This window comes from Zootermopsis nevadensis, unplaced genomic scaffold (genome assembly GCF_977971745.1).
Source record: "Zootermopsis nevadensis isolate Lab colony 2312 unplaced genomic scaffold, Znev_1.0 Znev_ptg000029l, whole genome shotgun sequence".
NCBI lineage: Eukaryota > Metazoa > Arthropoda > Insecta > Blattodea > Termopsidae > Zootermopsis > Zootermopsis nevadensis.
In genome coordinates this window covers 10333754-10349404 of record NW_028259161.1, presented here as the reverse complement: position 1 = coordinate 10349404, position 15651 = coordinate 10333754, and the positions used below count along the sequence as shown (strand labels likewise).

The window sequence follows — 15651 nt, the reverse complement described above, 5'->3', positions numbered from 1 at the left end:
AAGCTGACCATTGTTGTCGGTCCATATTTACAAATTGTTGATATTTCCTAGGTAACCATGTTACACATTTTCCTTACACTTTTTTGCGGAATGACCCTTCAATATAGACGTATTTACATCAAAAAATAATGTTATTAACAGTAATTGCTTAAGAGAACAGAATCCTTTAAGAAATCCTCCAATTCTTACTGAACGTGAATGTTCATTACCGAATTCTCTACAGCCCGCAGCTGGTCAAGAACTCCTTTTCTTAAATTGCACCTTTTCGGAGAATACTGTACCTTCCGATGAACCTTGATGGCAACAACCAACCAAAAAGCTAACCAAGGACAGAGTCTTGCGCAAGCGCAGGACATCGTCCCTTGCTAGGTAACACGATTCCTTCACATGAAACGCATTGCTGGAAATGGTAAAAATAGCCTTAAAACTAAAACGGGAGTTTGCTTACGCTAATGGAGGTTTTGTCTTGGCGGGAGCCTCAACTATTCAAACTGGGGTCTGTTGCTGCTGATGAGAGGTTATTCCGTTAAGGTGGCGACTGACTTGTAACATTTACTCGTAATGTAACATTCGCGGCGAGCATGTTACATTACACCACAACTGGTGACGCGCATCGAATGCTCGTTTTGAACGCTCGGCTCGACTGTGCTCATGTGTGCTCCATTCATTTCATTTAATATGTCGGACGTGGAGGTTGTGTTATCTTTGTTTCATTTAATACGCTACTGTTATCTAAAGAACTCGTGAATGCTCGTTACGACGCCGCTCGACTGACTGACTGACTTGTAACGTAACACTCAAAGGGATTCGCGAAAAAACCGACAACACGATGGAGCGCCCGCGAGCGTGAGCGGCTCGCATCGAGCGGCTCCGTTCGCTGTCTTCACTTGTGTAATGCTCGATTTGTAACACGTTACATTACAGGCAAATGTTACAAGTCAGTCGCCACCTTTAGTCAACATGTTCTTTGTGCAAAGGATTTCGGTTAGTTGTTTCTCTGGGGTTTGAACCCACAGAGGGTGGGGCCGCTTCAGCTGATGGCCTCTGCGACTTGGGGGGGGGGGGGGGGTTGAATCACATCAGCTGAAGGCCTCCGTGGTGAGGGTAGCGGGCCGTGCCCATCTTGAATTATACCCTGGCATTTGCCTTACAACTGGGGAAATGCACGGAAAACTTCATTCAGGGTAGCCGAGTAGTCAGACCACTCGTTGCGCCGACTTGGCCGTCTTTTCAGGGACAGTCTCGGCTGGCCTGCTTAACATCATCATCCTCGGTTGCCCTTCGGTTACCTCTGTCGGCACAAGTGCCTCCCAAATTGCTGAACTATGGGGTTCCCCACACCAGCTAACTTTGAGTCAAAGCTCTCAGTCAGTGCTCTGATGAGATCAGCAAGGAGCGGGATCCCCAAATCCTCGTGAATTTGCCTGTTACTTAAGTACCTAGTAGGTTCGTTAGTCGCAATGCGAAGACACTTGGATTGTAACACTTGCAGCTTCCTGACGTGGCTGTAACCTTGATGGATCTTTGTCAGTCCAAAATATACATAAAAATCCACCATTATTGTGACAAGGTTTATTTTATGATCACGTCATTAGAAATACGTTTACGGACATGCAGACGAATTAATCAAGAGCATTTCATCAAAACAATTTAAATAAATATAGAACAATATCTTTCATACATTATGTTCAATATGATGTAATCTTCCTTCGGAATACACGCTATCAGTAATGTATGATATCTCTGACATCTATTTTTAGTTAAAAGAAGAGTTTATCATAATACACGCTCTGAAGTCACAACTACTGCCCTCTTTCAGCGCATCGGAACAACTTCTGAACCAAGGGGCAAGGAAAAACGAAATATGGAGCGTCTTTAGTGGCACAAAGGTCGGCTCCTGAGACACCTTACGTAATTAATTCTGTTACAAGTCATCGATACTATTACTAAACTGCAAATCTCAAAGCGAACTAAGCAAGAAAAACTAAAATATATACGCTATGAGAATTTTATAATTTATTCATTAATATAAGAACTTCATATGTTAGGAAATATAATAACAGTAAAATTTCGGACATATGCGTGCTGATTGTTTTATCAATTTACAGGTCGCTTGCTCACAAGCGGCATAATTTTTAATCAGAACATAATTTGCATTCTTCCAGCTTTTGTTTGACATTGTCTCCGTCCCATAGAATTCGAGATTGTAGGTGACAGGAATAGCTGCACTGACCGGAAATATAAGTGACCATGTAATAGGAAAAGAAGCAAATCATAAAACACCACTCTCATCCTATGAAATTTCGAACTTTGAATGCGTAACGTGCATGAAAGAAAAATTGACTTATAATTAAGTGCAATTTACATAGTCTTCCTAATGGCGACCATTCGTAGATGTATTTTGAGGTGCATAAATAATTCACATGAACCAATAGTTTTACCACATATGGAGGAGGTGTTTATTGGTAGAGCACCAAATACAAAAATCACAGACAAAAAATGTTCCAGGAACCAAGGTATAGAAGCCACCAAAATAACTTCATAATTTCACATAATATAACGAATGTGTTATAATGACAATTTATATTTGTTTGCACAGTAACCTGTAGATTGATTAAATAGTATACTTATTTTTCAGTGAGTCTTTGTGCAGATATCAGTGCATTGGAAGTGAGAATTAAACAGGTGGGACCAAATACTACTGGTGTCAATGGCTTTGCACTTAAGAAGAGTGGTACCCAGGTTTTAAGACATGGCGACAAACTGGAAATTTTGCTTGGACAGTACATACACATAGTAGAATTTGAGCCTCCACCATCAGTAGATGGGAATAAGAGAAAACTTGATGAAACCAGTATATTGAACAAGAAACTGTGTGGTGAATCACTGGAAAAGGATAGTGGACTGGCTACACCTAAAACAAGTTCAGATAGTAAATGGGAAACTATTGATAATGGGAAACTTTTAATTTATACATCAAAGCATGTTGTAGCACAATCAAAGGTGAAAAGAAACAGAAATTTCTATATCAAATTAAATATTACTGTGCTTGACATATCCATTTTCTTTATATACACTGGCAGTCATGCTTATCAGCTAACATATACAATTGCCTCTGCACATTCTTGTCACAGTATTTCAGTATTAGTTCAAATTCTTTGTACTAATATTCTGATTGTCATGGATTAGGCTTAAGCCTGTTCTGATTACATAATTATCTTTTAATAGCTTTGTATATATTTACAGAGTCCCACATAACTGGGAACTTAGCTATGTGGTGACTCAAAATATAATATTTTTTTCCAGATTGCTGCTTATGATCTTGATGGTACCATAATTGTTACTCAGTCAGGCCATGTCTTTCCCAAAGACTGCAATGACTGGAAGATTGCATTTAGTGAAGTTCCTGGAAAGTTAAAGCAGTTGCATAATGATGGCTATAAAATTGTGTTCTTGACAAACCAAGCTGGAATAGGTCGGGGCAGTCTTAATCTAGAAGATTTCAAAGCTAAAGTTGTTAGAATTGTGAATAAACTTGGTGTTCCAGTACAGACTTTCATCTCTACTGGGAAGGGTATCTACAGAAAGCCTGCTCCTGGAATGTGGAATGCTCTAGTAAGAAAGGTATATTACAAACTTAAAACTGTGACTGCTTCACCTAGATATTCTGAGTTCACTTTCACAAACCATTACACATTAATGCTGCTGCCACACATGAAACTTCAGGGGCAAAATTGTTACACATTACAAGTAGTGCTCAATATGCGCCGGTTCAGAATAACACTGATTTTGAAACCAGCAACTCAAAAAGTGAAAAAAAATACTATTATTTAAAATGTTTTACAATGTATCTCATACTGATTATTGTACTAAATCGTAATTCTTACAAACTGGACAAACGAATTGCCGATTGTAAGTGTATAAAATATATTTTTTAAATTCCCTTTATTTTATTTACGTTATTTCAGAGCTTTAAATGTAATGCCATTATATTACTCATCAATGTTTGGGTACTGGGAATGCATGTCATTGACTTCAGATTGATTTACATTATAAAAGAGTTTCAATTTACGCCGATTCCGTTTACGCTGGTTCGTCCAGGAACGCATCCCCGGTGTAAATCGAGGGCTACCTGTATTATGGCTATATGATAGAAATAATTGTACTTTGTTGATATAAAGTTATATGTAGAAGAAAAATGTTCTGAATGAAGTTTAATACTGTTCAAAGATCTGTTCACATTCAAAATTTCAGCATTGACCACTGATTTTACGTCCAGATGCTCATCTTTTATTATTGCTACCAACATTGAATTGAATTGAATTGAATTTTAAAATGTTAATAATTTTAATTCTGTACATGTATTCTAAAACTTTTGGATGGTTAATTTGGTTCAAAGTTCCAGTTCAGTCCAGTCAGTAGTCTAATTGTAATGGAATGGGATTTTATAATCTTATTATATACAGGTTCTCAGTGGCTGGTAAGATAGCACCAGCCCCAATGACTGTGAAATTAATTTATTTTGAATACACATGTGTAGCCCTAAATGTCTCAGTTTTTGAAAAATTTAAATTTAATTTCAGATGCATGTCAATTTGCTATTTGTGTACCATGTTTAAATTTTAATGAAATAAACTGGAAATGTGTTTCAGTAATATTCACATTTCTGTTTGCTAGTGGGAAAATACATTGTAAGCTTAAGCTTGTAAATTATATAATTACGTGGTTATGATTTTTCCCACCCATGTAATGGCCCCTGGAACAGTCACCTCTTTTTCAAATGGACCTTAGTAGACAATACAGTTGAACTTGTTTATAACAAGATCTTGGCTATTGCAAGCAAACAGAGATGATTTGGTTGGAAATGATGTATTTTATGAGCAACATTTCAAGGTTAAAGGGATTGCAGTAGTTGCGAACTTCACAGGTGTAAGGAGCAAATCTTTAAGCCGTTATAACGAGCAGTGGCTGAACTCCCATACGAGGGATTAAGATCTATTACTGCTTTACCTGTTCATGACATTCTCCCTCTTATCTCTTTCCACACCCTGGCTGATAGCAATTTCAAACCCTTTTAACGATATTTACAGTCGACATTCATAGTGTGTTTGATCTGATTTCTGTTCCCAGAATCTCATTTAGTGTGGTATGCTACTCACAAAGAACATAGTCCTCATTTCAGTGGTGTAGTGGAAATCCCCGCAGATCCTGCGTGGTGGGGGTGAGGGGGGCCTGCACTGCCTCATTTGAATAGAGCATGTCCTATGCTGTGGGTACACATGACATTAGTTTTTTTTTCCAATTTCTTAATCCTCTCTTATGTTATGGATTCTTAGAAGACAGGGAGAGAAACCAACTGTCAAACTAACCAATGAGATATTTTCTGTATCAGTATGAAATATTCAGCCACAATAACGGATATAACGAATAACAGTTATAATGAGCACTTTCCTCTGCCCCTTGTATCTTGTAATAGCCAAGTTTGACTGAAAATGCCTGATGTATGGAACCATATATTTTTGTTTTGAAAACTTGTATCACTTATTGCAGAAAAATTGTGATGTCCCTGTTGATGTATCTAAGTCTTTCTACTGTGGGGATGCAGCTGGAAGGGAGGCTAACTGGGCTCCAAAAAAGAAGAAAGATTTTTCATCATCAGATAGACTTATGGCACTTAATTTAGGCCTGAAATTTTACACACCTGAGGAGCACTTCTTGCAACAACGTCCTGCAACATTCAAACTCCCAGATTTCAACCCTTCAATTCTTCAGACTGATCTGCCACTATATGAACCATGTGACATAAAGCTTATATCTGACACAAAAGAGGTATCTTTGTTTGCAGATTTTCTTCCTATAAAGTCAAATTCATGACTTGTGGAGTAATAAAATACAATACAATGTTACACAATCCTGGGTCTTTGGAATCTGTGAACCAATTTTGTATAGACAAACTTGGTTACATTTACTATATTTTTACATGTAATTACCTTGTTAAAAAAATCTGGTCCAGTGACACATGAAAGCATGTATTCCCACATGGTGAAAGCTGTCTGGCATATCATACAATAATTTCTTTATGTCTGTCTTCATGGAATTGTGATAGTCAAATTGCCACCCACATTATGCATTTTTTAAAGACCAGATGAAGGTCTAAGTGTGCTAGACCTGGGTTATATGAAGGATGTGAAAGTACAGTATACCTGAACATCATGACTTCTTTTGTGGTTACGCAGAATAACTATTAAGTAATGGTACTTTGGAACATTGTGCAAACTATAGGCAGAATTCACATAGGTATGCATACTGAAGACATTTCGCTCCAACATGATAATGCAAGGACACACATGACCTGCTGAACAACAGAATGCATTGTATGGGCAGTGATTTGACAGACTCTATGAGACAACTGTAAATAAATGACTGCATAACACATGACACCAGACAGCTTCTATGTGTGGGAATATGTACTATTCATGGCTTGACAAGGCACATTATAAGAAATGGTGATTATGTGTAAAAATAGAAAATGATAGTAAATGTGTCCAGGGTTGTTTATTCAAAACTGGAAATATACACCTTTTAATTTTTTTAAAAAATATGTACATACTTTTTAGTTTGATGGTAATAATGAGTGAATTAATGTAGTCCGATAAACAAAATTTGTGTGAATGGAGATTACAAGCATTAATACAGATTTTATATAAAACACTTCATTGTACTGGACAGTATGAGAGTAACAACAATGCAGACCTTTGAAATTGTATTTACAAAGAAACAAGGTAGTCATTAGAATGTCATGATCTGTGATATTTGTTTGCAAGCTGTAAATTCTATTACAGGTTGTGGTTCTTGTTGGATCTCCTGGCTCTGGTAAGAGCTTTTTTGCATCAACCTATTTGGTTCCAGAAGGATACCATCATGTGAACAGAGATACACTGGGTTCTTTGCAGAAATGTATGTCAACTTTAGAATCAGCACTCGCTGCAGGCAAGAGTGTAATCATTGATAACACCAATCCTGACAAGGAGTCAAGACAGAAATTTATTAGTGCAGCCCGTAAACATGGTGTAATGTGTCGTTGTTTTGTCCTGAAGACAAGCATAGAACATGCTAAACACAACAACAAGGTAAAGTGAAAGATATGATTCCTGTGTATCCATTCTCATAGAGCAAAAGGAATATTTTGTTTGTCTATTATTGTAGGAAACTACTGGAAGAATTTAATCTAGTAACTCAGACATTTCTGAGAGGTTTTAAAACTAGAGAGTGCAAAATACAGTCACATTTGCAAAATTTAAATAAGCATTACATGTTTTAGATCCAGCTTTTCCTGCATAAATGAAAATGTATGCACAAATGTAAAGTAGTCTGGTCATCTTTCATTATATGCCCATCACAACTGTGATGCTGATTATAATGCATTAGTGTTAAAAACACATAAAACTGATGTTAGCTGTTGAATTTTGACATAAAACTTGTGTGTCTGAACTGTCAGAAAATGTGGCAGTTAATTTTCTGCTGGAGGCACCAGTACAATATCAAACTTGTTTATATTACAGAGCTGTTTAGTAAAATGAATCCATTTCATTTTCAGTTTCGAGAATATACAGATGATAATCATGAGCCAATCAGTGATATGATTATCAACATGTACAAGTAAGTTTACAAATTTTACTTACTATAAAAGATTAACTATGGGACTGAATACTGTTATGATAAAAATACATATTTTCTTTCCAGAAAAAAGTATGTCGAGCCAAACCAGGATGAAGGGTTTGATGATATTGTGAAGATTAATTTTATACCAAAATTTAATGTTCCTGAATTGGAGAAACTTTATAAAATGTATTTACTGGAAAAGTAATTATGGTAACAGAAATGTGCAACAACCTCTGTTGTTCTTATTGATATTTATTCCTGTCTCTTATACTGTATACTTATATAATTTGTCTTAAGGACTTGTTTTTAATTTTTGTAATCTGAAAGCAGAAAATTACCTTTTTGTCCATCAAACACCAGAAACAAAGAACTGGTAGCTTAGGTATATGTTTTAATGTGAAATGACAGGAACCTGACTATTCATGAAATGGATAAAAAGGCAGGAATTTCTTATGGTTTATGTCAAACTATTTTAACTGAAGGTTTGTGAATGAGACATGTCTCAGTCAAGCTCATTCCATCACTATTGACACACAGAAGCAGAAAGAAAACCACTTGTCTTTGGTTTCTGACTTGCATGAGTTTGTAGGGATCAGGGATTGAGTGAAATTAATTACACTTTGCACACAACCAACATTTTATTGCATGTCAGATTCTATAAATGAAAAACAGCCTATACAATTAATATTTGACATTTATGATTTAAACATTTCTTTCAGCAAGAAAACAGAACACAATCTCTATACAGCATTAATCAGTGGATATTTTTTTTTACTTTTTTAATTTAACTGTTATCGTATGAGGCTTATCTTATGACTACAAGGTTTGAATGTGAAGCCTGATGGAGCAAATGATTGTTTTGTATTATCAGGAAAAGAATTTTTCTTCACTATGAAAGTTTTCTGTCTAAGCCTTGCAAGTGTTGGCACCTTATGTGATTTAAGCCTGAAATAATGCTAGTCTTAAAATATGGCAAGGAGTGCAAGATGAAAATTTATAATTTTTGCTGCATTAAAAGTTTTAAAACCTTGGTTGGTGTGTAATGATCACAGACAGTGCAAAATAACATGTAAACAAATTATCACATAATGGTAACAGTCTCCTGGGATGTTTTGCCATGTACCCTCATACAAACTGACAAAACATTTCAGAAGTGCTAACTGCTTTCATCATTAGGACAATGAAATATCAGACATTTTCTACAACATCCCAAAAGACAGCCACCTTCATACCCACTACCATGAGACTCTGAAATCTCAAACATCATAATCTTAAAAATTATGAATACCCATACAGTTTTATAAACTGTGGTGATGATGATGTGCTTGACATGTTAAAACAATCCCTTTTTCTTATATGACTAGATTCCATCAGGCACATATGAGATCAATAGCACTGATTTTGTGCAAAAGTTGCATTTTTAACTTTATAACCATTTAAGTGGTGCAATAAAATAACTTGTTTCCCTCCAATCTATGGTAGTGAGGTACTTAAAAGACTTTAAAATTAATAAATTATTTTAAACTACACCCTCTTTTCTTATATTATCCTTTATAATATTATTGTAATCCTGAGCAAGTTTGTATACCTTGTCTTTTAGTGGTTCATAGTCTGTTTCTGATTTCTTACATGCAATAAATTCTTGAATATTATAATTATTCTGCTCCACTTGGGCCAACTTCCGTTCCAGGTTAGTGAGCTGAGCATATGTTTCATTTTCATTCAGTCGTTTCTGAAAAAGGGATGCAATTAAAATAGAGGTTTGTTCTTGTGGTGTGTTACTTTGTCACATGGACAACAGAGATAGTAACTGAAGTGTTATTTTGTGAAATATTATTAATAATGCTAATGTTAATTGTAGCTAGAGACATTTTCTGTTTTGTTGTGGAGAAACCTGTTTTTCTACTGAAGAATGGTATTAAAAATAAATATATAACTGAGCAGCTGTGTTCAAGAGTAAGATGGCTGTATTAATAAGCAAATCATTCACTAGGACAGAACTGTTATTTCTGTAAAGCAACGAGCAGGTAGGCAGGGCATAAACTATGATTTTATAAATTACTCAAGCTTTGGCTTTGGGATCTCAGGCATGCAGCCGAGCTTTCTGTCCCTGTTGGCTTCTTTTGAAATTCTTGAATTTCACTTTCTACATGATAATTTTGCACTAAAAGACTGGGTAAGGTTATCAGTCTTTTCTTTTCACTTGAATTTTTGCAAGTAAATTTTGGAATGCATACATCCATTCAATTACACGGTGAATTTATAGGCAAACTCTGAATGGTCTTCAATTTAATTCTATGAAATTGAAGTTCATCAAAGTGATTGTTGTTTGGAATAAAATTTGTATTTCAGACATTCCATGCTTGATGATGGTCTTTTAATGGCTGAAATGTCACAGCAAAAGAAAGAGGAAAGAAACCGTGATAAATCATACTGACTAATGTATAATACATTCTTAAAATATTGTATGGTAACATAGAAAACCTAAGTTTGTACCTGAAGATTTTCATGTTTCATTTGCGCTTCTACAAGTGTAAGCTGAGCTGGTCCTTTTAAATTAAGGAGAATTTTTCTTTCCTTGTCCAACAGCATACGTTTCTCCTGAGCATTGTCTCGTAGAGAATTTAAGTCTGACAGTGTTCCCATTTCTCCTTGCATGGTGGCCATACGTTTCCTCAGAGTCTCCATCTCAGCTTTAATTTTTTCTTCAAGAGCTTCAACCTTCAAACATACCAAAAATTAGAATAGTAATTTTCAATATTTTAGTACATGCTAAAACCAATAACGCTTATGAAAAATAAAATATGTAAAATGAATGATAAAGGAAGAGCAGTTATAATAGTTTTATCCATCCTTACATCCTCACATAAATATACTTGTTCATGTATGCTTTAGAATTCAAGTTTGTTCTGGTTCTGACCTTCTGCAAGTTTTGCCGTAGTTGTTGTTGCTCTTTTGCTAAGCCTTCTACAGTTTTTCGGGACTTTTCAAGTTCCCCTTCTTTAAATGCCAAATTGTCCTTCATTGTTGCAAAGTCATCTACACTGGGAAGATGTCCAGAATGAGCCAAATTATGGCTTATTTGTTGTAAAGCTGTTACAATGCCCAATTCTAGCTGCCCAATACGAGTCATTTCTTGATCACGACTGTCATCAAAAGTTGACAAGAACTGTTCCATGGTTTCCTCTCTTCGACGAAGCTCTCGATACTTTTGATGACGTTCACTCTGGCTTTCATCCAAATCCTATATCAATAAGATTAAGATGTACATGTTTTGTTGCAAGTGGCTAGGCAAGTAGTTAAATGTTTTATTCAATATAACAGGATATGCAGACCAGAAAATTAACATTTTGTAAAATTTCTCAGAAATGGTTCATAGTACAAAAAGGGTTTCTACTTGACATACAGTACATTTAAAGTCAAAATATCTGAACTCATTATGTTGGTTAGATTATCATGTATGTACACAGAAAAATAAAAATTACAAAAATCCAAACACCAAAACCTAATCTTATATTTTACTATTTTATATTTTTACAATTTGTAATTGATTAAAATTGTGAAATGTCATCACACACCAAATGCTCAAAACAACTTTCAACAGCATGGCAACCACATGATATTTACTTTCAGTTCAAATTATTCATACTACATGGCAGCACTATGTAGACCAACAAGAATACATTTTACCACTTGAGAAATAAAACCAGAATATGTCAGTGAATAAAGAAAATTATTTTGATGTGAACTGAAGTTGAATTTCACAGTATATGGTAATTCATGGACATTCAAATGCAACAGGGTTAAACATCACACCATGAAGGTATATAGAGGGAGTGCAGATCACATAAATACAAGACATAGTAAAATGTGTTGCCACAATGTCAAGTAACTACTCCAGTTGTACCTGCTCAATTTGCTCTAATTCCTGCTGCTTCTTGCGAATCTGATCTTGAATCTCCACTATCTGTCGTTCCATGGTTGCAATTTCAATATTGTCATCCTTAACCCTCTGCAGTAACTGTTCCCGCTCCTGGGCTGGTGTGGATCGTGTCCTTTCTTCCTCCAGGAGAGATGCTTTCCTCTCTTCAGCCTCTTTTAATTTATGATGTAGGTGCACTGCTTCTTGCTTAATCTGTTCAATTGCTTCAGAAATTTAGCTTTCTCTTTTGAAATAGTGAATATATATTGAAGATGGCTGTCTTTTGGGTTGTTGCATTGTGTAGTCAGGTAGAAGTTCATGGATGTTTCAGGCGTGATTGATGCCTCCATCATCAGGGCATTCACCTGAATGATGGAGACAACAAGCACCTCTGAGATGTTTGTAAATGTCTACCAGACTACAAGGTGTAACATCCCAGGAGACAGTCATCCTGATTACATATTGTACACTACACCAATTTTAAAATGCATATACCATCAGTAGGACTATTGAAGCATTAGTACACTGTCTAAGCACAGATGATGACAGTACTATGACTTTTCATCTGCCTCACAAATGGGTGAAGTATATCAACCCTGGTGGTGATATATTATTTCTCTTGATTTTCTGTGCCATGTACTGATCACATAAAATACTTCTGAAATGCCACTTACATATAAAACCAACCTGAGACAATGACAACTGATCTTCCAAAATCAATTTTTTGTTAGTAAGACTATCTAGTTCCTGTTGTAATGTCTCCATCTGCTGCTGTAGCTGATTATTAGTTTTCTGTAGTTCATCATAATGTTCCTTCAGTGGGGAACTCATGGCCTTAAGTAAGTTCTCTGTCATGTTTTGTTCCTAAAATGGGACAAAGATTCAAAGTAAGCAAATACGTACACCTTTGGATTATTTCATACTTCTTATCTATACTTATACTTGAGTCTAGAGTATTTTTGGTAAGAAAAGTTTTAATGAAAAAATTAACAAAATATATAATATTTACAATCGTTCTGTGGACAATTTGACAGCAGTGACAAAAAGTATGTACATGTTAATTTCACCACATTTAGGATATGACAGCAAGGGAAAAAAAAGAATGGCGAGGTTACTACTATGCATCATATATTATACATTTTGGAATATGATAAAAAGTAATGGCATACCTGTTCTATTTCCTTCTCCAATTGACCTATCTGTGATTCTTTTTGTTGCCTTTGTGAAAATAACTGTTCAAGCTGAGTCATTGCCTTATCATTTTGTTCCTTCAGCTCCCCACATTCTGCATCCACTTCAGATTTCTCAGTGTCAGTGTTTACCTTATCCACTACGAGGTTGTAATCTGCCAATTGGCCCTGCAACTCTAATACAGAAACAGACAGGTATCAATAAGGTCATACCAAGGTGTTTTGTTTTAAAATAGTTACATATCAACATTTTGTCTAAAAAAGAAATCAAGAAACTTCGTATGTGAGGAGGCCATGGTCCTTCAAGGACTTTAAAGCCACTGTTGATGACACATAAACATTTTATTAAATCATTGTTACTGGGTTTCTGGTGTTTGTCCGCTGTTTGGTATTTTGAGCAGAACAAAACATTTCAGAAACTGGATCTGTTTTCATCCTCAAGCAAAAAGGTGGGGACTAGATACTTAAGTTCATCAGATATAGCTAACTTAATCACTGGTCCAGTGAGTACAAGTATCTCCAATGAACCCACCTGAGTACATACTTTCCACCTGAGGATGGAAACATCTAGTTTCTGAAACATTCTGTCTAGAATACCTACTCCATTGGAAAGAAGTAACCTCAGTCAATAGTCCATCGAATAGATATTTCATGTCAGTGGTGGTGGTCTTTGTTGTGACTGCAAAGTCTTGTAGGTGGTTACCAGTAATTTGGAGGAACATATCACCCCATCTTCAGGGTCATGTTACCTTAAAGATGAAGACAATACATTCCTGTGATACATTGATAACCACCTGTAAGACCACAGAGCATTATAACCAAGAAGACTAATACTGGCAACTTCACTGCCATAAGAACCTCAAATGTTCTTTGTCAAAATGATTGTGTTTATTTCCACATCAGCTTTTTATGTTATAATAACAGAACTCAGTGAGGAATATGGTGAGAGGAAATAAAATGTGACCCTTATGTTATCTAAGGAGCTGACCATGAGGAGGGACAAGGAGGCAAATCTACACATATTTTTGACCTTGGCACTGTATGTAGTTGACCAGTACGCTTCAAGCTTCCTTATACTAGGGTTACTGGTTCTCTGAGTTTTAGAAACATTCTACTTCCTTCTAATATTAAATCATAGTCAATGTACATGAATCACTTTGCATATGTGAAATAATCTACATATTTAAGCCTCACCTGTAAGTTCAGCAGCTATTTCCTTTACACGTTTATCATAGACTAGAAAATTTGCTTGCTCTCGTGATTGACTATCAATTTCTCTTGAAAGGCGTGTAATCTCTTGTGACAATTCTCGAATCTTCATTTGTAGGAGACCTACAAAGTACCTCTTATCTTGTACCTGTCTCATTTGTGGTCCCCTGGTGCCAGTTCGAAGACCAGTAAGTCCTTGTTGGGTGATGGGGCGATCAATGACATTAACCTACATTATAAAATAGAACAGAAAGGGCTTTACACTCTCACACTCTGTCTTAACAGCTACTATACAAACCACAAACTTCCCATTATAAAAACTCTGAAGTCCCTGCCACGGATGTGCCATAGTACAGGTGGTAAGTTACCAGCTTCTCAATGTGGAGATCTGGGTTCACTCCCAGGGCAGTGCAGGTGATATTTATGTTGGACAAAGTAGAACTAGGACAGGTTACTCTTGAGTCTTTAGTTATTCCCCTATCAGTATCATTCCACTATTATTCCATTTTCACTCATGTATCATCTGTGGGATGCAGTTCTATAGAAAGACAGTCTCAATCCAAGGTAACAAAAATATTAGAGCAACCCCCCCCCCCCCCACCAACCCAGTCCACGAGATTTTTGATGGACATAAACCCATTGAATTATGCTGTGTGATATCACTGACAATATTAGGTGTAAATTCTGCATTACTGATGCTTCTATCAATGCTAATAGCAAGGGAACACATACACTTTAATTGTAAAAATCAGAAAGGTAAGATAACATTGTTAAACCTAAAATCATAATTAAAAAAAGAAGAGATGCCATACCTGTGCTCCTGTTAAGGTCAATGAAGTGCCTGTTCGGTGTATTGGCTGCTGTAGCATTGCTGTAGATAAACGTGGTGCAGTACCTGGTATCACTGCATTACCAGTAGCAAATGCTGTGGCTGAAGGAGGTCGCATTGTTGCATTTCTACTTGCAGTCTTGGGTCTCAGAGCATTTTGTTGAGTATATGGTCGCTCATCCATAACAGGACTCTAAAATACAGCCATAAATAATGGTGCATTTCTTCTAAGAAAAGAACATGTCTGAAAATTCTGATTATATGAATTTTTCACTGCACTTATTCTTGTTACCTTAATTGCATTATGCTTCCCTATTACAGCACAATAACAAACTGATAAATCTTTTACCTTTAGAGAATACAATGAACTCTGCACATCAAAATTAGGTATGGTATGGAAAGTACAACAGTGTATACAGTAGGATATGAACTGACATATTACTTCATGAAGTGTTGTTTTTTCTCTCTCTGACATTTAAAATAAAGCCATTTTCACCTGTCTCGACATCATCCCACGTCGTGAAACAGGTCTCTCTTCACCCCTATGCTCTCGTACACTTGTGTCAGAACGATTATCGGATGTATTTACTGAATCTCTTGTCATAGGCCCATCTTCCCGTCTCCATCGAGTTGTTGGTCGTTCTTGTTGACCTCTTGTTGCTGGCCTCTCAACTTCCATTCATTTAATTTCATGAACAAGCGAACAGCAAAACAATATTTGTAATCTAATGAGTGTGTTTATCCTAATACCATCTTTTTTGAAGAAGGCACGCATCTTAAATAATCGATACATCGCTTTTCAGAGAGAATCTTGCATGATTGGTGTTTTTCCCTTACAA

General features: G+C 36.1%; 2 protein-coding genes across 3 annotated transcripts; one reads left to right on the top strand and one right to left on the bottom strand.

Annotated features, from left to right (window-relative positions):
- The first annotated feature begins 1896 nt into the window (after positions 1–1896).
- PNKP (Polynucleotide kinase 3'-phosphatase) lies at positions 1897–9622 on the top strand. Of its 2 annotated transcripts, none has more exons than XM_022069818.2 (7): positions 1897–2516; positions 2639–3003; positions 3307–3615; positions 5551–5829; positions 6843–7130; positions 7598–7659; positions 7744–9622. In XM_022069818.2, the coding sequence occupies exons 1-7, from the start codon at positions 2378–2380 to the stop codon at positions 7865–7867; spliced, it is 1566 nt and encodes a 521-aa protein (XP_021925510.1). In that variant the 5' UTR covers positions 1897–2377; the 3' UTR covers positions 7868–9622. The 2 variants fall into 2 exon arrangements, with proteins under 2 accessions (XP_021925510.1, XP_021925509.1); XM_022069817.2 differs by having other exon boundaries at positions 1899–2516; positions 3307–3624.
- Positions 8282–15640, bottom strand: LOC110832649 (intraflagellar transport protein 74 homolog). Its single transcript, XM_022069822.2, has 9 exons — positions 15309–15640; positions 14796–15005; positions 13969–14212; positions 12754–12950; positions 12272–12448; positions 11570–11797; positions 10583–10906; positions 10159–10383; positions 8282–9394 (listed from the first exon to the last, which is right to left on the bottom strand). The coding sequence occupies exons 1-9, from the start codon at positions 15489–15491 to the stop codon at positions 9182–9184; spliced, it is 2001 nt and encodes a 666-aa protein (XP_021925514.2). The 5' UTR covers positions 15492–15640; the 3' UTR covers positions 8282–9181.
- Positions 15641–15651: the final 11 nt, after the last annotated feature.